This window comes from Clarias gariepinus, chromosome 14, assembly GCF_024256425.1.
Source record: "Clarias gariepinus isolate MV-2021 ecotype Netherlands chromosome 14, CGAR_prim_01v2, whole genome shotgun sequence".
In the NCBI taxonomy this organism is placed as follows: Eukaryota; Metazoa; Chordata; class Actinopteri; order Siluriformes; family Clariidae; genus Clarias; species Clarias gariepinus.
In genome coordinates this window covers 7493273-7515598 of record NC_071113.1, presented here as the reverse complement: position 1 = coordinate 7515598, position 22326 = coordinate 7493273, and the positions used below count along the sequence as shown (strand labels likewise).

General features: G+C 40.9%; 1 protein-coding gene across 1 annotated transcript; it reads left to right on the top strand.

Annotated features, from left to right (window-relative positions):
* Positions 1-1647: 1647 nt before the first annotated feature.
* Positions 1648-22009, top strand: prr12a (proline rich 12a). The gene is made up of 16 exons (XM_053510966.1): positions 1648-2013; positions 2610-2694; positions 5723-5880; positions 7965-8126; positions 8498-12936; positions 13065-13253; positions 13377-14058; positions 14215-14711; positions 16229-16345; positions 16535-16668; positions 16816-17267; positions 17357-17476; positions 17566-17663; positions 17812-17943; positions 20393-20488; positions 20594-22009. Exons 2-16 carry the CDS (start codon positions 2612-2614, stop codon positions 20726-20728), a joined length of 7494 nt encoding a protein of 2497 aa, XP_053366941.1. The 5' UTR covers positions 1648-2013; positions 2610-2611; the 3' UTR covers positions 20729-22009.
* The last annotated feature ends 317 nt before the right edge of the window (positions 22010-22326 follow it).

The following is a 22326-nucleotide window of genomic DNA, read 5'->3' as shown; positions in this document are numbered from 1 at the left end:
ATTCAGCACCAAGAGGTCATGTACTGGTGTCAGACCCGGTGGCCTGGAATGTAATCAGCGCTTCAGTTCATCTCAAAGGTGTTCAGTGGCTTTAAAGTCAGGTCACTGTGCAGGCCCAAGTTCTACCATGCACGCATAAACCTTGGCAAAGCATGTATTCACAGAGCTGGCCTTGTGAACAGAAGCATTGTCATGCTGGAACAGCTTTGGGCCTCTTAGTTTCTGTGATAGGAAAGTCAAGCCACAGCATATAAAGATTTGTGGTAGGTCTTTGGAGAATGATGGGCAGGACAGGTGTCCACACCCTTTTTTGCTATATTAAATATTTTAGTAACAAAATTAAACAAAACAAAAGTACTATATACAGTACTTACGTATATAAGGACCCTGGACCCTAGAGGTGTGAGGCCACAGAGCTAACCACCACGCCACACACACACACACACACACACACACACACACACACACACACACACACACACAGTGTATAAATAAGGTCATAGAAATACAGTATTACTTACAGTATATTATTTATATAAGTTGAAATTGATATATTTTTAAAAATAAATAAATACTTTAAAAAACTCCATCACAGCACACATTCTGCTCAAGGATATCTGACCATAGTCAAAACACAAAGAGCACATGCATATGGTTTGAATGCGATCTACATTTTTTATGATAATTTGGAGACAACTGAAAATGAGTGGGCTTTACCGATGAGCATAAATTGTAGTATATTATGCATAGTTTAAATGTAGTTAATAACGTGAGAACAAGAGTACACCACAAACATTATAGTTTGTAAACTGGCAGCTAGCCTAATCTGCATTGCATATCTTTGAACTGTGGAAGGAAACCAGAGTACAGTATCTGGAGGAAACCCACCAAGCAAGATCCACCAAGCACAGATTATCCAGAACATGGGCAACAACTGTCACATTCCTTGTGTCAAACCACTCATGACCCAGAACAACAACGTCTAAGGCATCTTCCCTGACCTGTGTCTTAGAGTCTGGATGAACAGGATCCAAGTTGCTTGAGGTCCACTGTAGTTTGCACAGTCAATTGTGGTTTGAGGAACCATGTCATCTGCTGGGTTGGTCCACTGTGTATATCAGATCTGATCTATGTAGTATGAGTATTGTGAAGAGGAAGATGCAAGACCCAAAAACGCAGCAGCAATATACACTCTATCATTGCGGCCTTCAGCTCTTCTGCGTTGTTGGGTCTGGTGTCTTGCATCTTGGGTCATGTGAATTGTTTTGGACAATTCGGGGAAGACTGAAAATGAGTGGGCTGGCTTATTGGTGAAAATTGTAATTTCAGTATGTTATGCATGGTTTATATGTTGTTAATAACAAGAATACTCCATACACAAACACAGTAGGATTTTAACAAGCCGGTGCCAAGGTGCTCCACAGCACTTTTACGATCATATACATATACATGTGCCTGTGGTGGCGTGGTGCTCTCTGTTCGGTACGGTACTGTGCGGTTTAGCACTTCCTCTCTCTCTCTCTCTCTCTCTCTCTCACACTGGAAGTGGGCGAGTTGGGGCGAAGCAGCAGACCACGCGCGAGTTGGAGCACGAGCGCGCACGAGGGGCGGGAGAGGCAGGAGGAGAACGAGGAGGAGGAGGGGTGGGAGAGTAGGGGGAGAGGAGGAGAGCACGGCCGCCTTCAAAAATGGCGTCTTCGAGGGGGGAAAATGAGTAATATTATGAAAAAAAAAGATGAAAACGAGCCTCGCTCTTGACGTCTTACTGTATTTTTTGTGTAAAGAAATAACCTTTAGAAAAGAAGAGCAGGGGCACGAGAGAAAGCCGTTTTTTAGGGAAACCGAACGGTTTATTTTGATGCGTCGACAGAGCCGGAGTTAGCTTAGCTCTGTCTCTCTCTCTCTGTGTAGCGCGTTGCTAGGACGTTAGCTCACGGCTAAACGGTTCTTCGTGTGGGAAAGAGAAGCATTGTGTGGGCGTTGTGAGGCTTGTGAAGCTCGGGGGGTAAGGGGGTAAGTTTAAGTCTGTGGGGTTGTTTTATGGTTTTTTTTTTCCTGAAGGAGAAGGGAGAAATGTAGCGTGTGCGTAGCAGACAGTTAGGCATTACTGCTCCACCATTTTTTAATTCTAATAAAGCAGCTCTTAGTGAAGAAAGGGGAGGAGAGAGAGACACACACACACAAGAGACAAGGGACAGCAGGACGTATACGGTCATCAGTCAGTCAAGGGGAAAAAAAACACCCGGGTGTACGTTTTGTAATCGGCGTAAGCTGATTTTGAAACTGAAAAGGAAGTGAGGTGTGTGTGTATATGAGAGAGTGTGTGGTTTTTTTTTTGGAGGTGGTTTGGTGAACACCCCCCTGTATCACGCACTCTCTCTCTCACTCTCCTCCCCTCCATTTCCCTCTCTCTGTCTCTCTCAATATGCTATTTTTTCACTCCTATCCACACACACACGGTTCTCATCAAGGTAGAATGATCGCAATTTAGCAAGCGATCGCGTCAACACTTTGCACAGCCTGGATCGGGATCTGTTTTTATTATTGTAATTCATTTTTATTTATTTATTTTTTCGTTTTTTCCCCCTTCGTTCGATCATCCGTGTCAGAAATGGACAGGAATTATCCGGGTGCAGGTTTCGGGGATTTGGGCGCAGGAGCCGGATGGAGCTATGAGCGATCAGCTAAAGCAAGGTAAAATGAAAAATAAAATCAATAAGACTAATAATACAAATCTAGCATACATCCGCAAATCAATTGCATGAACAGCGTAATGTCGCCGTGTGTGTGTGTGCGGTGTGTGATTGGTCTTGGTAATGAACTCGGTGCATCTGTGTCTGACGATGCATTTGCGTGGGATGTCATAAGACGCTGGTCCTTAATGTTGTACAGGGGGATGTGTGTGTGTGTGTGTTTTGTTATTCAGATAAGCCAGGGTGGAAATGGGAGGAATGTGATGTGTTTGACAGCCTAATGTGCAGGTTTGTGGGGGTAAAGACTAAAGACAGAGCAGACACAGAAGGAGAAAGATGGGGAAAAGGAAGAAGGAGGAAAAAATGAGGGGGGCGGGGTAAAGCTTGTTCACCCGGATTTATTATTATTAGTCTTTGATATATTGAATGTGAAATATTTATCATAATGCTTTCGTCAAGCAAGGAGTGATTCCGATTGAGAACAAGCAAATGCACAAGTGATAAGTTATAAAAATAAATGCATGCACGATAATAAAGGATGAACACAGTATTACACTTGCAGGTTTTTTTTCTTTCTTTTTTTTTTTTTTTTTAACAAGCGTGCTATGCATCAAACCGCAGTATGAAGTTTGATTTTCCTACCAATCAGCATGCGTAAATGCATAACACACACACAAATTTTAAATCAGTAATTTTCGCATTTTGACGAGAAGCAGAACGCACTCGAGCCTAGCATGGCTGTTCTTCCAGCTGACGTTAGCTTGCTAACAACATCATGGTCGCCGCTGTCGCATATAGGCCTGCACCTGGAACACCACACACGCCTTTGTTCGTGCAGGCAAATCCTAAATACATACCATGCACAACGAGTGTAATTGCATATTTTATTTTAAACACCATCACAGACCTATCTGTCGATCTATCTGTCAATCTAAAGCGTTTTATTCTTCGCACTCAGCACTTGGAGATGCTAGTGCTGCTAAGCTCTTTAGCCATCCTCCTCCATTCCAGTCTTAGCTGAACTGTTGCGTTAGCCCGTGTGCTAGGACATATGTTCCCGCTATTAGAGTGATATTAGCCGAATGCAAATGTTAAGCTTGCATGCATGTTCAGGTTGTGCACGATGTTCTTCCCGAGGATGCTCTGCAACAAATGCAAATCAAATGATAATTCAGGAGCACCAGCAGCCGTGTGTTTCTGCTCACACAGCCTGTATTCAGGTCATGTATACGATGAATCTTGCCACGGTTTCTGCACGCCATCATGACTTTAATGCTTTGAAGTTTTGCAATTTATTGTTTTGTTTTGTTACATTGTTGTAAAACATTAATAATATACAGCATTTGACAGATCAACTCACAGCTCACAAGTAATTTATTCACAGGGAAAAAAAGCATCAATCAGGTAGTTAACAAGTACTTTTTAATTTGTGTGTTTAAAGCCCTATTCACACGGGATTAGTATTACAGGTATTATCTGTAATAACTGTGGAGGTTTGTCTGTGATCTTAATCCTGTGTAATTCGTCCATGTCGTAATTTGCAAAGTAAAAAAAGCAATTTCCCTCTGGGATTAATAAAGTTATTTGAATCTTGAATCTTGAATCTTGAAAAATTAACCCCACCATATTTTTCAGAGTACCGAAATCCTGTGACTAAATCAAATTACCAAATGATATTATTACAGTGTAATAATATTAGCCCCGTGACGATTAGCATGTCTGTGATTAGCCCAGGATTTGCCGGGGTCTATATTACCCGAGTAAAATCGCTCACTTTGCTTATCCCGTGCGAATGCATCACATGAAATTCAGATGGTGGGGGGGGGGATAATTTTTAAATCACACAAGGTCCCCAGATAATACTGATCCTGTGCGAATAGGGCTTAAGGCAGCATTTCATATGACATATTTTGATATTCACAGGCGTTTAGGTTTAGAACACCTTTTTTAAATTTATGTCTCAAGATGTAATGAAATAATCTATGCACAACGTACAGGCAAAATATATCGGACACCTGACCATCACATTCGTATGTCACTGTTGAACATCTCATTCCAGATTTAGTCGCCTCTTTGCTGTTATAAGACCCTCCGATCTTCAGGCCATGCTTTTCCCTAGGTTTTGGAGCGTGGCTGTGGGATTTAAGGTCAGGCAGTGATGTTGGACAAAGTGGCCTGGGTTGCAGTTGATGTTTCAGTTCATCTCCAAAGGTGTTCAAAGGTCAGGGCTCTGTGCAGCCCAATTCAATTTTTCTACTCCAAACGTAGTTAACCGTGCCTTCTTGGAGCTCAGTTTGTGCACCGGGGCATTGCCATGCTGAAACTAGTTTTGGGCTTCTTAGTTTTCGGTAAAGGGAAATTCTATTGCTGCAGCATTCGTAAAGATCCCTTAACATTTTTTTGTGCTTCCATATCTGTGGCAAAGATTTAGAAAATACCTATGTTTATGGTGGTCAGGTGCCCACATACATTTGGCTATATAGATTAAATACATGTAATAATACAGTAATAATATAAATACAGTGTTACAACATAAATGTTACATAAACAGAATACGGTAAGATAAGGCCTGTCATAATTATTATACAATCATTTAACCATGGTTGTGTGAGTGATCATGATTAATCATTAGAGTACAAACCCACATTTGCATTTGTGTACATAAATAGTTTGTTAGGAAGGATGTATTGACAAATATAGGTCATGTTTAATGAGCTATACAGTATATTGAAATGGAATATGATGATTGTTCTTTAAAGGTCAATGGCTTTGATTGACTGTTTTGTGTGTAACAGTAATAACTCACGATAAAAGTTGTAGATCAATGAGAAGCAGTGTATTATCATATTAATAACTTATATAAAAACATATAATTATGTTTAATGAAAAAGGTCTGTAGTTGAAGTAACCTGGGCATACTTACACTTTTTCAATTGTTTAAATAATGTCTAACCTTACTGTGAGTTGAAATTGTATAATTATGTAAAATTTGTAATATGCTCTTATCTTTTTTTTTTTTTTTTTGTCAGTTTGGTGTACGGAACCTCCAGATCTTCCCATCCAGAGTCGGAACTCCTCCACAGGCAAGCCTATGCCACTCCTCATCCGCTACAAGGTTATGCAACCAATCACCACCCAGGAAGCTCTGGACAGGGTGGAGCGTGGGGTGCAGCCGGAAGGAGTCTGGGTGAGTGACTTTGTGTCTATGCCAGTTGTGCTCATTTTGGAAATTTCTTGTAACATTGCAGAAGAGCTCAAATTACCTCTGTGGTACCTAAAATACTCTTGCTGATTTGGGTTTACCCTTCTTGCCTAGGTATGATGCAAGTGAAGTCATGGTATACAGTTGGAACTAAAAGTAGTGCAGGGCATCAACTGGTCACACACAGTTGAACACAGTTTCTAACTAATGTTTCACATGTCTTAGACAACATGTCCCAACAATCCAGTGGAAGGCTAGAAGTGACAGATTTTTTACTATTTACCAATTATTTTTTTAGTAAGAATTTCATGTCACTAATTAACTTGATCTTTGTTTTTTCCATGTGACGAGAAAAAAAAGTCAGCTATTCTATATTCGAGGGAATATCCCCAATGGCTTTCTATTCATTTTGTTTACATCCTGCATAAGATAACATAAATTAGCTGAACACTAAAGAGACATTAGAGTTTCAGTTAGACGTGCATAGATTATGTTTTTGGCAATTTTGCATCATGTGAGAATTAATTTATTATTCATTATTATGTATTTCCACTAAAGTTGCTACAGTATGATGGAAAGGCAGCCATTAAAATCCTCTCTCTGCTTACTAAAAATGAAAGTATTGTCACACTTGCCTTTGGGTGTGTGTGCTTCCTTTAAAACAAACTAGTTGTGCCTCACACTAACCATTGTTCTTTTGAATGAAAATTAACATCACATGAGAGATACCTGGTGTAATATATATATATATATATCATTTGAATAAAATGTTGCTGTTTAAAGCTTTTATGCTTTTATTATTCACACACACAGTTATATGTGATATAATGACAAGTGGTTGCAGTGGGTGCAGAGTGGTGACACCAGGACTGCAAGTAAGCAGGAGTAAATTAATAGAATGTAATGAAAATATGTAGAATAAATATAAGATGAATATATAATATATAAAGATATAACAGCTGAGAAGCAATGTAGTGTGGGAATGTAAAGAAATTATGAATATAATAAAAAAAATAATATGATAAATATGGTAAAAAGGGAAGGTAGTAAGGAAGGTAGAGGAGGCAGTGTAAAATCCTGCCATGTGCAAGTTGCAGTGATAAAATCTCATTATGAAACCATGCAATTATCTAATCTGAAAAAAAAAAGCCATTTATTACAGGCAAAATATGCATAGTCAGGAGATCATGTACAGTTTGTAAATAATTTAAATATTTGTTTATGTGTTTGGAATAACGTTTGAGGTGGAGCAGCACTGTGGTTTCACACCTCCAGGGTTAAAGGTTTAGGTCCCACATTTTGGTTTGTGTGCTTGGAGTTTGCATGCTCTCCCTGTACTTGGTGGGTTTCCCCAGGAACTTCGGTTACGTCCCACAGTCTAAATACACGTTTCCAACAGTGTATGTGTATGTGCTTGTGGCCTGCTATGGACTGGACTGGACTGGCACCCCATCTGTGTCCCACCTCGTGCCACAAGTCCCCTGGCCTCATACGACACTGTACAGTTTGAGAGTGAACTTTTATAAATTGTTAAATAAATTTTAATCCTCTTATTTTTATCATTAGTTGCATTATCTGCTGTAAGCCTGGATAAATATGTTTGAATACTAAATTTAATATGTTTAATAGTCACAATCGCAATTTCAATTTCACAATCGCAATTTCAGTCAAGTGTGATTTACTTTTATTTATTTATTTTTATGAATCATGCAGCATTAGTAGGGTTATGTGTCAGTAAGGATGGAAAAGCACTACAACACCTTGTGGGAGTCACATTAAGGCTTTTTATTTTTTATATTATGCATGTAGTAGATTAGTGCCCTAGGAACAACTGACAAAACCTTTGATGTCCTCATACAATTTAACTTGATATATTTATTACAATAAAAAGTGTCACATAACTCAACCCTAATAAAAATGAATACCTTTCTGTGCTAGGTGTATTTTTTTTGGAATCTGCATTATAGGCACATATAATATGTGTATACAATATAATGTTTGAGGTTGTTTTTGGCTGTAAACACCATTCATGCTTGTTGTTTTAACTTATAAGTTGGTGTATTTTATAGGCTTGTCTGGGCTTTTTGATGCTGGGCTTCACCATGCAAGTCCCTCAGGCCACGATCCCTCTGTTATGAACCTGATTTCAGCTCTGGAGTCCAGAGGACCACAGCCACCACCTTCCGCTTCTTCACTTCTCTCCCAGTTCCGCACTCCGTCTTGGCAGACCGGTGAGTTCCTGATGGGCTAGAACAGTGGCAGTTTGTAAGTTATGGATATAAACAATGAACACCTCATTAAAATTAGGAGTGGTCAAGTTTCAAATAACTTTGGGATTAATAAAGTTATTTGAATCTTGAATCTTGAATCTAGCACAGCATTACCACAGCAACAACTTATGAAGCATACATTTAGGAAATGATAATAGGCATTTTTTAGGCGTTTATACTGTTTTTTTTTAAACACTATATGATTTTGTTTTAATTTTATAGATTTAGAGTCCATCGGAATTGGAATTTCTTTATTATTTGTTTTGTTTGTTTATTAAATATTCATGTATTTTGTCTATTTCTGTATTTTGCCTCTTTTCATTTTTCTTTAGCAATGCACACACCTGCGCCTGCAGAGCTTTTCATCTCTGGTGCCCTTCCTGGTTCTGGTTCATTTCCATCATCCTCCGCCTTGTCAGCCTACCAGCACCCAGCTTCATTTTCTGGACGCTCCTTTCCTGGGGTGACTCCTTCACTGTCGTTACAGGACACTCCTACATTTAGCCCCACCTCAAATGGTCTCTTGTCTCCCCATGATCCTTTGCTGCACATTAAGACGCCCTCTCAGTCAAGTCTGGGCTTTGATCGTCTGTTGTCATCTCAGGGTGCTGCCGCAGCCTACCGTGGGAGCCATGACCCTAGCGGTGGTAGTGGTGTTACTTCTGCTCAGGCAACCTCAGCAGCTTCTGCTTCTGCACGCCATCTGCAGTCTCACCAGTTTAACCTGCTGTCCTCACAGCTTCAGGACCAGTCCTCACAGTTATATAGTGCGTCAGTGTTCTCATCTGCTCCAGCTCCCCCTCAGCCAACCTCCCAAGAGCGGACTGTACCACGACAAGACAGTGTCATTAAGCACTACCAACGTCCTTCGCCAGCACAAGCTCCCTCTTCCACACCTCATCCCCTGCAGCATTACCTCAGTTGTGGAGTGTCTGGGTATCAGCAGGCCCCCCATCCTCGTCATGCTGGTCTTTCTTGCAGTCCATTGGGAGAGCACAGCCCTTCTTCTGACCATAAGCCTTCCCCCAGGACAGAGCAGTACCGACCCATTATCCAACCTTCTTATGGATCGTCCTCATCGTCATCCTCTGGTGGGCCTGGAAAAGCAGCAAAAAGCAGTTCCAGCAGTGGTTATTCTTCTTCTGGCTCTGGGTCATCTTCCAGAACTCCCCATACTCCACCTTCTGCTTCTTCTGCTTCGTCATCTTCCTCGTCGTCTTCTTCCTCCTCAGCATCTGCCAGTGCACGCCAAACCAACTCCATTCCAAGCTCTACTTCTGCATCTGCTTCCTCTCGGCAGCAGCCACCAACTCAGTCTGTGCCTCCTCCGCAAACACATTCCCAGTCTGCTCCCAGCACCAACTCCTCTCAACAGACCCTTCCCAAAGCATGTCTGTCAGGCTATGGCTCGCCAGTGGCACCAGTTAAGTCATCTAATAGTCTGACAGGCCAGACCCCGCCCCAACAGCAGCCTCAGTCTTTTTCCCCCAGCCAGCCGCCATCACACTTATCGCAGTCATATGCAGGGTTCAGTTCCCCACAAACGCATGAGCTCCCTTCAGCCAGGACCTCTGGAGTAGCAAAAGGATATGGGAATCTGGGAAGCCAGTCATTTTCAGCAGAATCAGTATATGGAACAGATTCAGGTTATGGCTCATTGCCTCCATCACTGGGGGGAGCTGGAAGCCCCTCCATGGGCTATGCTGCCTCAGGACACTCTCCTGCACTTTTATGTTCAGGGGGAAGTGGGGGAACAGCTGGTGGAAGCAGCAATGGAGGAAGTACCAGTACAGGAGGTGGAAATAGTGTGGCAGGCGGAGGAGCGTCTTACCACATCCCTGATTCCAGCCCATCTCCTTCTGGCAACTCTGGAATCATTCGCCCAGGTCTGCATTCTCCTGCTCCTTCACGGCCCGCTCAGTCACCTGTTGGAACAGGATCCAACAAATACCTATCTTCCGTTCTCTCTCCTTCTTTCTTACCCTCTCCACAAGGCTACCCAGATACCCGAGGACCTCGATCACAATCGTACCATCCATCTGCACCTCCTAAAACCAAGTCGGATACAAGCCTGCTTGGTGTGACCGAGTCTCGACCACAACAGGATGATGATGATGATGATTTCCTCATCCAGCATCTTCTTCAGGCTCAAAGTCCTACTCCTCAAGCATCTCATCATCATCCCCCTCAAAGCCATCATTCCTCACAGTCTACACAACAACCACCAGTTCTTCCAACCCAAGATGGAGGCAAGGGTTTATCCTATGAGATGAGCAAGAGCTCAGAGGAGAGATATCATCTTCAAAGTGTTATTCGAACTCATAGTGCCACTTCAAATGCTGCAGTGTCTGGGACAGGAAACGGAGCAGGCCTGGACAGTCAGTTGGAAATGTCTTTAAAAAAGCAACAGCATCAGCAACAACACCAAACACAACATCAACAGCAGCAACACAAACATCAACAGCAGCAGCAGCAGCAGAAGAGCAGCAGATCTGTCACAGATGGAGGTGGACGAGGGAACCCAGATCAAACTCATTCCCATTCGCATCATCACCATGACTCAATGGGCTCAGTGGTCCACTATGGTCGGGGTGATCCTTTTTCCCAGCATTCTATTTCGCAGCATCCATCCTCTCACCATCAACACACTCCACACACACCTACACATTCTCACTTACACTCTCATCCCCATATGGATCTTCAGAAAAAGTCCCAAGAAGCAGCAGATATGGCGTACATACGCAAGACACCAGATCTGCAACAGCACCACCACCAACAGCAATCTGGTCATCATCAGTCCCATCAGCACCAACAGCAGCAACAACAGCATCAGTCTCAATCTCAAACATTAATGGAATCTCCAACAGACCAGTCCCGTCAGCCTCCCCATTTATTACAGTCAGTTCTCTCCCACACAACTCGCAGCAAAATAGACAGTCAGCAACAGCAACACCCTGCTAACCAGCAGGCTTTAATGGAAGCAGCAGGTGGAGTTTCTGCAGCAGAAACCCATTCCCAGCCTCAAGCATCCCAATTGCAGCTTCAACTCCAGACCCAAGCTTTGGAAGCTGCTAGTCACTATAGCCATAGTTCTCAGCAGCAGGACCAGAACCATCAAAAATCCACCACAGTGTCTTCTCTGGACATGCTGGAGCGCTCTCTTTCTCGAACCTCGAGTCAGGAAGGAGGAATGGTCGATGATAGAGCAGGAAATGAAGGAGGCAGAGGAAATTCTGGAGCTGGAGGAACTGTTGAGAGACACAGATCACAAGATCAGCAGAGACTTTCATCTCATCATCCTTCACAACACCATCCCTCTGAGCTACATTCGTATCTTTCTGAGCCAGACTTGGGCTTATCCGCTCCCACCCATGGGCATCACCTTTCACATCACCACCACCAATCTCAGCAAGCCCCTCAAGCTCAGCATCCTAACTCCCATGCTCATCATGCTCACTCTCAGCATCAAAATCAACAGAGCCATCACCACCTTGCTTCTCAGTCAACCTCTGCAACTGCACAGCAGCAAGAGCAGTCTCACTCCTCCCATTCTACTCAGCTTCCTCAAGCTCAGCTTGACCAACAGCATCAAGGAGACCATCACTTTGACTCTAGGGGCTCAACAGTGAAGTCAAATACAAATCAAAATCAGTCTCATCAAAACCAGAGATTTGTTCCATTAACATCTATATGTTTCCCAGACTCTCTCCTTCCAGATGAAGAGCGATCTTTCTTTCCTGGGATGGAGGACATGTTCTGCCCTGACGAATACAAGTCAAGTTGCTCTGGCGGAACAGGGCAGAGTCAAGATGGGGTTTCTCAAGCTCAGACTGGACAAGAAGGTATGGAGGGCATAAAATCAACTGCTGAAGGTGGAGGGGATGATAATGGTGCAAGCTATGACATGCTTGGTCACCCTGGCGATCAGGATTATGGGCAGTATTGTCATGATCTTGCAGAGCCTGACAATGGAACCATGCACCTTGACCTTGACTCATTAAAGACCCATGAGCTCCCATCAACAGTAAATACAGAGCAACTTGGATTGATACAGTCTCAGCCTACTAGCCTTGGAATGGGAAGTGGCGCAAATGTTGGGGAAGGATCTGGTGCTAAGATGGTAAGCTCTGGAGGTTCTGGTTCTGGATCAGGAGGACTCACCTCTCCAATCTTCTGCTCATCCCGACCCAAAAAGCTCCTGAAGTCCAGCTCTTTTCACTTGCTGAAGGAGAGACCTGATCCTAATTCACTTCCCAAAAAGAGTTATGCACAGGAGTATGAATTTGAGGACGATGAAGATAAGGCTGATGTTCCTGCTGACATTCGACTAAATAGCCGAAGACTCCCTGACCTCATTCCTGATCTTGTATCCAGCTGTCGGAAGTCAGGTGGTGGAACTATGAGTCCTCTTATGGGTGATTTGGATTTTGGATATCCCTCTCTTGGTCCACCTCCACAATTACTTCCCCATGATGGACCAAAAAAGAGAGGCAGGAAACCCACCAAGCCCAAACGGGAAGGTCCTCCAAGACCTCGTGGCCGCCCACGCATACGGCCTTTGCCTGAGCCCCACCACTCCAGGGCCATGATGGGAGAATGTGGAACAGGATATGTTCCTGAGAGAGGCAGGGGTAGAGGCAGAGGCAGAGGCAGAGGGAGGCGAGATGAATCTATGATGGACAACAAAGATCAGAATCAGCTGTATCAACAACACATGCAGCAACAGCAAATGCATCACCAGCCACACCAAGAGCCAATTAAACCTATCAAGGCAAGTTTGGGAAAAGAGTTTTCTATATTTTTTATTTAATATTTAAGTTTTTTTTTATTTTATGAGAAGATATATTAAGGGTTAACTGTATATGTCTGGTAAATGTGTGATTGTTTTGTATTTTGTAGATTAAGCTTCCTATTGGTACAATGTCATCTTCTGATGCCCTCTTGCGGACAGATTCTTTGTCTGGTACTGACCCAGCCCTCTCAGATGGCTCTGTGGGCTCTGCCCCGTCTTTGGGTCTGAGCCCAGGGACACCCGGAGTGCCTGATATGAGCAGACCTATAGATAAGAACAAGGCCAAAACACAAGATGTAAGAGAAAGAACCATGTTTTTTTTTTTAATATATTTAATAACTACTTGTAAGTTTTATTATCTGTGCGCTGTAATCCTTATTTGTTCACATTCATCATGTGTGTAATTTGGCATTTTTCAGATGGAAGAGAAAGATTCTGAGAAGACCGGCTTTGTGGCTTCTTTTTTGGATTTTCTAAAATCCGGAAAAAGGCCAGGGAGCAGCTCTGGGAATGGTGATTCATCTCCAGGAAAAAGTGGAGGTATCCATCCCATATCTCCTCAACCACCCCCTCCACCAGCACCTACTGCGTCGTCTGGGTATGGGGATAGTGAAGGTGATGGAGGGCTGTCTTTGGGTGGATGCCCCAGTCCTTGCAAGCGCTTGGATGAAGAACTCAAGAGGAATCTGGAAACACTTCCATCATTCTCCTCAGACGAAGAAGACTCTGTGGGCAAAAACCAGGATCTACAAAAGAGCATCTCGTCAGCCATTTCTGCTCTGTATGACACTCCACAGCTGAGCACATCTTCAATGCAGCCTCCGTCTCTCCCTCCACCTCCTCCTCCACTTCCTCCTGCACCGCTGACACCAACACAACAGCCACCTTCCCTTAGCCCACAAACCCCACCGCATATGCACACGCAGTCGTCCTCACTTCCACATGCACAGTCTATTGAATCTGCCCTATTGTCAAGAGATGAGCAGGGTGACGAGCTTGAGGAGGAAACAGTGAAAGATGAAGACAAAGAAGAAGAGCAAGACAAAAGCGTAGAAGAGAAAGACCCAGAAATGGAGTTGCTGAGTGTTCCAAAATTAGGAGGTATGAAAAGAGGGCACAAACAAACTCAGTTCAGACAGGGTGACAGCTAGCAACTCTATAGATAAATGTCACCACATTGGAGCACTAAAGGGCTTGTTACTGTTCATATTTCATGGTGTGCTTATAAAATTGATAAATGTTTCTTTTATCTTGCAGACTCACCTAAAGAGGCTTCTCAAGCAACAGCTCCCCATTTGCTTCCACCTCTTTTCCCCTCATCCCCTGCATCTTCATCTTCACCTTCTCCCCCTCCTCTTCCTCCACTTTCTCTCCCCTCACCCCTTCCTGAGCTGGAGGACAACTTATCTCCACCACAGAAACCCACAGTTCAGCAATCTTCACCCCCACCCAGCCCCGTTGCCACCTCCATACCTGTTCTCTCTCCTCCGCATCCTCTGCCTGTATCATCTCCTCCACCATCCGAGACCCCGACACCCCCAAGCCCTCCGCGACCTCAGCAGCCTGCTCCAGCTCCTCCCTCCCCAGAAGAACCCCCAGCACCTCAAATCCTGCCATTACACCTGGCACAGAAACAGAGCGGCGCTGCCATTGCCGGAGAGACTGATGAGGATGAGAGTGAAAGTGGAGGAGAGGGGATCTTCAGGGAAAGGGATGAATTTGTGGTACGGATAGAGGACATCAAAACCCTTAAGGTACACACCGTAGACATTGTGTTTTGGGCCAAGCTTATGGTTCGGCTCATGTTTAAAGATGGAATGTATATAAGAGTTACATCGTATACGTATGTGCAAAACACCTAATACTCACAGTATTACTCATTATATTTCATTACACAGCACTATTTTGCGAATTTCATTGTTTAAAGGCGATGGCTTTAAACTTTTTATTTTTCTGGTTTAGTTTCTGGTTTCTGTTAATCCATGCCTTCTGATTTCTTTTCCATTAATCTGAAAAATCCATCCATCTTAGTCATTAAGTTCATGTGTCAAAACCATACACTTGAAATTGGCTGAAATTATTACTACTCTTGTCCCTCTATCTGCTGTTGTCCCGCCCACTTCTGGATGTCGAAAGGGACCTTACTTAGTGGATTCCAGTGCCAAAAGCCACATTCAAATCCACTTACGAGAGCATTTTCAGCAAGAAAATAAATCTAATAATGTTATGTTATCTTAAACAACACATTGTCTTCCTAGTAATTGCTTCTAAGTCATTCTGAATTGCTTCTAAACCATTGAGCTACACTGCTAACTAGCTTTTAACAATTGGCTCAAATCTCTCTGTAACCCCTGAACAAGGGCAGTAGTTGATGTATTTGGAATTTAACTGCAGAAGTTAGTTAGCTATTAATTAGAAAGCTTGAAATTTCAGTATTAATGTTACTTGTACACCATTTCAAAAGGGTATTTTATAAACATATTTGTATACCATTTGAGGCAATCCCATTATGATAATAAATCAAACCTCATTAAATTAAAGTTCTTCATTCATTTTCACACGCTTGTTTCTCTTTTGACTAAGGTGCCATGTCCACCAAAACATACTGCATATGAAAATAGTCAGCAGAACACAAGCTATCAATTGTTAGGTTATTTTTTTCTGTGTGAAAAAGTATAGAGTAAGCTCGCAGATAACGAGGTAACTATCAAATAATCTTTTTTTTCTTTACTTCTTTTTTGCTTTGTAATACACCTCTAACAAAATACATACCGCAACAAAAATACTATTTATACATATGTCGGTTAACATATGTCGGTACTTCAGCCATCCACTGTTGTGACTGTATTAGTAGAATACTCAATATATTTAACAGAATTTGTTTTTGTTACTAAACGATCTTGCTAGTCTACTTTGAAGTTTAAAATCTGATTGAATCAATAGTTCTGTCCACTGCAAGGAAACACTTACACACAAAATGTGTCAAAAACGTCTCTGGTTTATTCACAGAACAAAAGAGCTACATAGATCTTAAGACACACCACCCTGAGTAAATACAAAGCAAATATGTGGTCCTACCACCGACCCCCATGCGGGCTACATGAGCAAGCCATTCACATATGCGTCCAAAGTACTGCCGTATATAAGGAATGAGGAAAACTACATAAGAAAAAACTGATATCTACTCAATATAGTAGGGTGAATGTGTATTGATATTTCGTTAATAGATAGTATTCTTGTCTACGGTGCTATTTAAATTCTCTGTCCTCAGCTGGCCCTGCAGACAGGTCGGGAGCCTCCACCAATCTGGCGTGTACAGAAAGCTCTGCTTCAGAAGTTTGCACCAGAAATTAAAGATGGACAGAGGCAGTTCTGTGCCACTAGCAATGTAAGTCAATTCCAAATGTGATTCATATCTAAAAATATAAACTATTTATAAAGTCATAACCAATAGATTAGTCTACAGTTGTTCTTGTAATCTGTGCATCAGAAAAATGTGGAATTTTATCTACCATTTTGGATCTTTTGATTTGATGCCATCATTTTGTTTATTGTTGGTTCATCTTCCCTGCTGCAGTATCTTGGTTACTTTGGTGACGCAAAAAAACGGTACCAGCGGTTATATGTGAAATTCCTGGAGAATGTGAATAAGAAGGACTATGTAAGAGTTTGTTCTCGCAAGCCCTGGCATAGGCCATCTGTGACGCTCAGGTACTTAAACTTCATCACATTATAACACTTTTTCTTTCATTTCAATCAGTTATTCTGTTGCTTATAAGCATGCTTAAAGTCAATGTATATTTTTTTATATAACGTTTAGTATGACACCTAAATCATCTATCTCCTGTAAATATTCAGACGGCAGTCACAGTCTCATCCAGTCCCAAAGGTGACCCCGCCTCCTAACAATCAGACGGTGCCTCGCGTTGTGAGAGATGAGAAAGACAAAGAAAGAGAAAGGGTGAAAGAGAAGGATCAGCGTGACACCAGAGAGAAGAACAACTTCAAGGCGAAAGAGCACCAAGATAAGGAACGGGTGACGAAAATTAAGGAACGGGAAGAAAAGAGAGACAGAGAGAAGAAAATGCCACCACCACCTGCACCCCAGAAGGCAGAGAAACGAGCAGCTGCGACAGAACACGGGAAGAAGGAAGAGAAAAGGGCGGCAGGAGTGGAGAGGAAGATGGAGCGGCCCACAAAACAGCAGTCAGTCAAAGTAAAGGCAGAGCCTCCGCCTAAGAAGAGAAGGAAGTGGTTGAAAGAAGTGCCCTCGTCATCCGATTCCGATTCTTCGGCCAGCGACGATGAGAGTGAGCATCACCACTTTTTAATTCGGGACATGTTTATGTGAGTGTGTGTTTGTGCCGAGTGTGTGTGTAACCAGGTATATTTCTTGCAGTTTCCATAAGAGCAGGCTTGAATACTCGAGTCATGCGCGAGATGTACCGAAGCTACGTGGAGATGTTGGTCAGTACAGCTCTGGACCCTGACATGATCCAGGCGCTGGAGGACACAGAGGGTACGAGGATTATACGATTACAGATTATTTTCTGTCTCGAAAATTTTGAGTTTAAACTGATTTAATGTTGTTTTTGTTTTTCTCTTCAGATGAACTGTACCTCCCTCCAATGAGGAAGATTGACAGCATTCTAAGTGAGCAGAAGAGAAAGCTTCTGAAGCGAGTCAGCATGAACCCCCAACATCAGGTATCACCCTGCCTTTGTTGCTGTTTTCATATTTTATAAGCCTTGTTTGTTCACTATAAGTTTGTTCACTTTCATACACTAATCCCAAATCTTTGTCCCTCTTTTTCTCATTCTCTTTCTGACACTTCCTTACACTTTTGCCCTGAAGGAGGCCCTAAACACTTTCCCTCAGATAACAGCGGAGCCTTTGGACTCAGGAGCTGTGATGGTCAAACTTGGAGGGGAGTGCTATAACCGAAAAACACTGAACCGTGTCAAGAAGAGTATCCCTAGACCACAGGTATTTTCTTTCAGACACAATATGACCCTAAAAACATCGCATTTGATCATCCACTTTTTTGTTACGTATAGTTTCCAATAGGGATGGGAATTCCCAGGGAACACCAAAAACAACATTATTGTAATTTGTAATTTTAAACAAACAGATTTTGGAAATAATTTGCTCCAGCCACAAAGGATGTGAAAAGTTTAAGCCACCTAAAGGATTATACAAGAACTGCAACATTTTACTACTTCAAATGCAAACGTGCACGTAAAATACGTAAAAATAATTTTAAAATATAGATTATAGAATCAGTTTGGCAATTTTTTCCCTCTATTTGTAGTTTATAATGACATTTTAAATATTTTATAATGCTTACAGGTTGAATATGTTGATGTTATAATAATAAAGGAGAGGATTGGTTTTCTCAATAGTGAAAAGTAGCTATTCGACTATTAGACCTCTATCAACCTTTCTCATTTACTCTGGATTATGCTGCCCAATGTCCAGTAATTGTTCTGGCTAGGGCTGGGCAATTAATTTAACAAAATGAATTGAAACCGGCATTCAGAACCACTAATTGTCGTAATCTTGCCCATGTCAACCATTATAATATATTTAATAAATATTATAAATATATTTTTTGGGTTGAAATTCTGTTAGTATTTTTCCATCTATGTGTGTTCATGTACAGTCCCCATAAAAACAACCGACTGCCTGCGTAGTCTTGTGACTCCACCCCATCCAGGCTGCATCATTCAAGCAATTTGTAGGAGAACTCTTTAAAAGCTGGGACATTTCTTCCTAAAATAAGTGAGCATATTTGGAGTACAAACTTTGTCTCTGAGCAATGAGGGGGGTCGTGTTACTCTATGCCTTTAACAAGAGTCGTTAAAATAAGAAAAGCTCAGACCACATTTAAGGGTATGACGGAAAATATTTTGTGGTTTTGAAACCATGACATTTTCAAACCGTTGGTATACCTTGAAACCAGAAACCGGCCAGTGCCTACTTGCGTGTTATAATGTCTGGTTTAAATAAAATTTAAATACAACCAAATACATATATTGTACATACGCATTACTATCTTCCATTAATCGTATCCACATTTTGCAAAATACTGTAATGCGAAGATACATGCAAACATATCGTTCAAGTTTGTATACATAAACAATAGTCAACCATAAACAACAGGAAAAATAGTCAATTAACCCAAGTAAATATATGTGTGACCCTTTCTCTTTAAAAACATTATCAGTTTCTGATAGAATTTGTGCAGTTTTATGAAACTGCCTAATAAAATCTCCCACAAGTCTGAAAGTCCAGAGGTAAATTTTATATTTTATACACACATAACATTCCTTTTTATTAACACAACACTAGGAGGGAATATGATGAACTGAATTTTATTTAATTTTAAACAACTATACAAATATGACTTAATTAAAAATTGTAAAACCAAAAAAAAGAAAGAAAAAAAGGGTCACATAGGCAAAAGAAATAGCACAGATTTACATGTTTTTATGGTTGTTTTCTCTGACAAAAATGTCAGGGTATCACATTAATGGAGTTTTTATTCCCTCATGGCATGGGCATATTCCAGGACTCCGATTGTGACAGAGTTGTTCTGGGAGCCTGAGGAATCATTTTCACACATGAACTGTCACCACATTGAGTAATGTAATCAAAGCAAAAGGCAGTCAGTTTAAATATTAGCATGTGCAACACTTTTTTTTTTTTGGTCAAGCAGTTTATTCTTTTAAAATTGACTTTATTATCTATTAATTTAGTGTTTTTTATATGCTTAAACTGTATTTCTGCTTGCTTTTAAGCATTAGTTATAAATTAAACATAAAATCTAAGACAAAGTTAGTATTAAAAATTCTTATAATTAAATAGCAATCCTTTTGCACATACTGTACAGTCACTGTTTTTTTTTTTTCGAACTGAAATCAGGTCATACGAACAAAGCCTTTCTGATCATAGCTTAGCTTAATTGCTGTAGCAAACTATCGGATGAACAAAAAAACATTTTCAAAATCCTGTTTAAATTACACACCAAGTGTTTTGCTCTTTTTGGTTGGTGAGTTAAACACTAGTCATACGTAATGTCATGCAGATTGGTGATGTGGTTTAGGAAAAAATGACTTAAGTCTGGTTTGTTACAAATACAGCCCGAGAAAGAAGGATCACTTTTTTTTCTCTAACGCAGCTTTGTCTTATATCATTGTCTTATTAGAAAAGAAATTTCAAAGTAACGTTTTAACCTTAAATTTCTAAATACCTTCTCCTTTAGAATACCTTTAGCCTTCTCTTAACCTTTTATACCTTTTATTTTATATAGAACAAAACTCATATTATTATTATAATAGCAGTAGCTAAAAACAGTAGTGGTAAAAATAAAGTACTTTTTCAGATTAATCAAACTTTGATCATTACCACTCTGACCCACTTTTTTCTCATTTAGGACATCAAGCTGTCAACAGAGACATGTCGACTCTACAGCTTCTACCATTCTCTGCATCATTACAAATACCACACCTTTCTAATCTGCAAAAAAGAGGTAACAACACCTGCACAGTTTCACTAGATAGAATGTTTGAAATAATGAGGAAAAAATAAGGAATCATGGAAAAGATGCATGAACCCTGTTTGTGTTTTATTTTAGACCAACACTATAGAGCAGGCATCAGAAGATCCCGGGCAAGAGGAGGTTGTTCAGCAGTGCATGGCCAATCAGATCTGGCTGGACACACTCTTTAACGCCTTCTTAGAACTGATGACCCTCAGTGCCAAAGCCTGACAGAATGAAAGCGTTCGAGAGGGGGGTCACCGAGGGACAAAGGACGAACCCTAAGGAGGCAGGCTTGTGTGGAACAAAGGACATAGATTTGTTTTCACAGAGCACCCCAGTCCTCTCCTATTGTTTTTCTCGAGGCGTTTCTTAACACGATTGTGATACATGACCTGGCAATAGAGCCACCTCTCAGCAGGTAGCCTTTGGCAAGTAAACTAATCAGCACTTCGTTACTGAAGTCAATGAGAGCATAGTTTCTGTGCTAAACGGATTAAAGGAAAATATGGAGAACATATTCACATACATAGACGTGACCAATTTTTTTTTTTGGGGGGGGGGGAGGGAGTTGTGGTTGAGGGCAGATGAGTCGATGGATCGTTGCCCCCTTTGCTGCGATGAATTTACTAACTGACAAGTGAACAGGAACTGAAATGACTGAAGTAGAATACTGTAAAAATTTTTGTGTTGATTTGGGAAAACTTTGAACATTTGAAATTTAAAGATATTGCAAGGAGGAAGTCTGTTACAATTTGAATTTTACAAAGATTATTTTTTAAGACTACAAACTTTTATTCTGCATTTTTTTCCTTGAGTGGAGGAGTGACGGTTGTGCTTTATACACGAGTGAAGAGTGCCGTGAAAAAAAAAGGAAAACTGACAAATGCTAAACGGTGTAACACTTAATGCTACATGAGTGAAACAAGAGAGCTATACTTGCATTTCTATTATTTATATTAAAGACATTTCTAACAGGAGCTTGCACATACAGTATAAAGCAGCAGTGCTTCATTATCCATTTCATAACGTTATGTTCAGATGCCATACGCCAAAAAAAAGGTGTTGTCAAATTCAGAGCTGTCTTCCTACAGGCTCATGAAGAGTTGGCGGTAACACATGGCATTGTTTTTTTTTCCTGTAAAAGATTAAAAGAAAGAAATTAAATATCTTTCAGCTACGCAAAACTGTATTATTTCAGTGCATTCTTCAGAAGATGGACATGAAAATAAGAGCTAACTATAGCATTCAATTCCCACTAGGGAAAAATATGTATTAGTAATATTTAAATAGGAACTTTTTTTTTTTTTGGGTTTCATTTTTAACTGTTTGTCGATTGTCTGTACTATGAGTATTATTTTGGAACAATCTAATACTGTGCTTCTTTTGAAAACCAAGCCTTTGTGTAAATACTGTACAGCTCTTCACTCAAAATACAGTTCTTCTGTACATGGACTATTCCTGTATTTGACAAACAAATAAAATCAAGGAGCGTATAATGTCTCATAAAATTATCAGTTTTGCCCTCATGATTAAACGTTTCAGAATGTTTCATTGTTATTACAGAATTGTTTAGTTTTTCAATGTATTTAGGTTTTATTATCATGACTATCAACATTACTGCATGTTTACAGATTAACTTTAATTGTAATTAAAGTTTTTTTTTCTTTAAAAAAATGAATGAAAAATGTAAATGAAGTACTGAAATGCTGGATTTCTTTTTTTAAAGTTTTTTTTACATTGTTTTTAAGTATTTCTTTTAAAATAATTTTACAAACATCTATCATGGGCTATTTTGTATAGGTTGATGGGATACAGTACAGTACGAT

What these genes read in the sequence shown, in the direction of transcription:
- prr12a (XM_053510966.1), top strand. Translation starts at nt 2,612, where the DNA reads ATGGACAGGAATTATCCGGGTGCAGGTTTCGGGGATTTGGGCGCAGGA. An exon ending in ACAAGGCCAAAACACAAGAT is followed by an intron (nt 13,254 to 13,376) that starts GTAAGAGAAAGA and finishes GGCATTTTTCAG; the next exon opens with ATGGAAGAGAAAGATTCTGA. An exon ending in GGCGCTGGAGGACACAGAGG is followed by an intron (nt 17,477 to 17,565) that starts GTACGAGGATTA and finishes TTTTCTCTTCAG; the next exon opens with ATGAACTGTACCTCCCTCCA.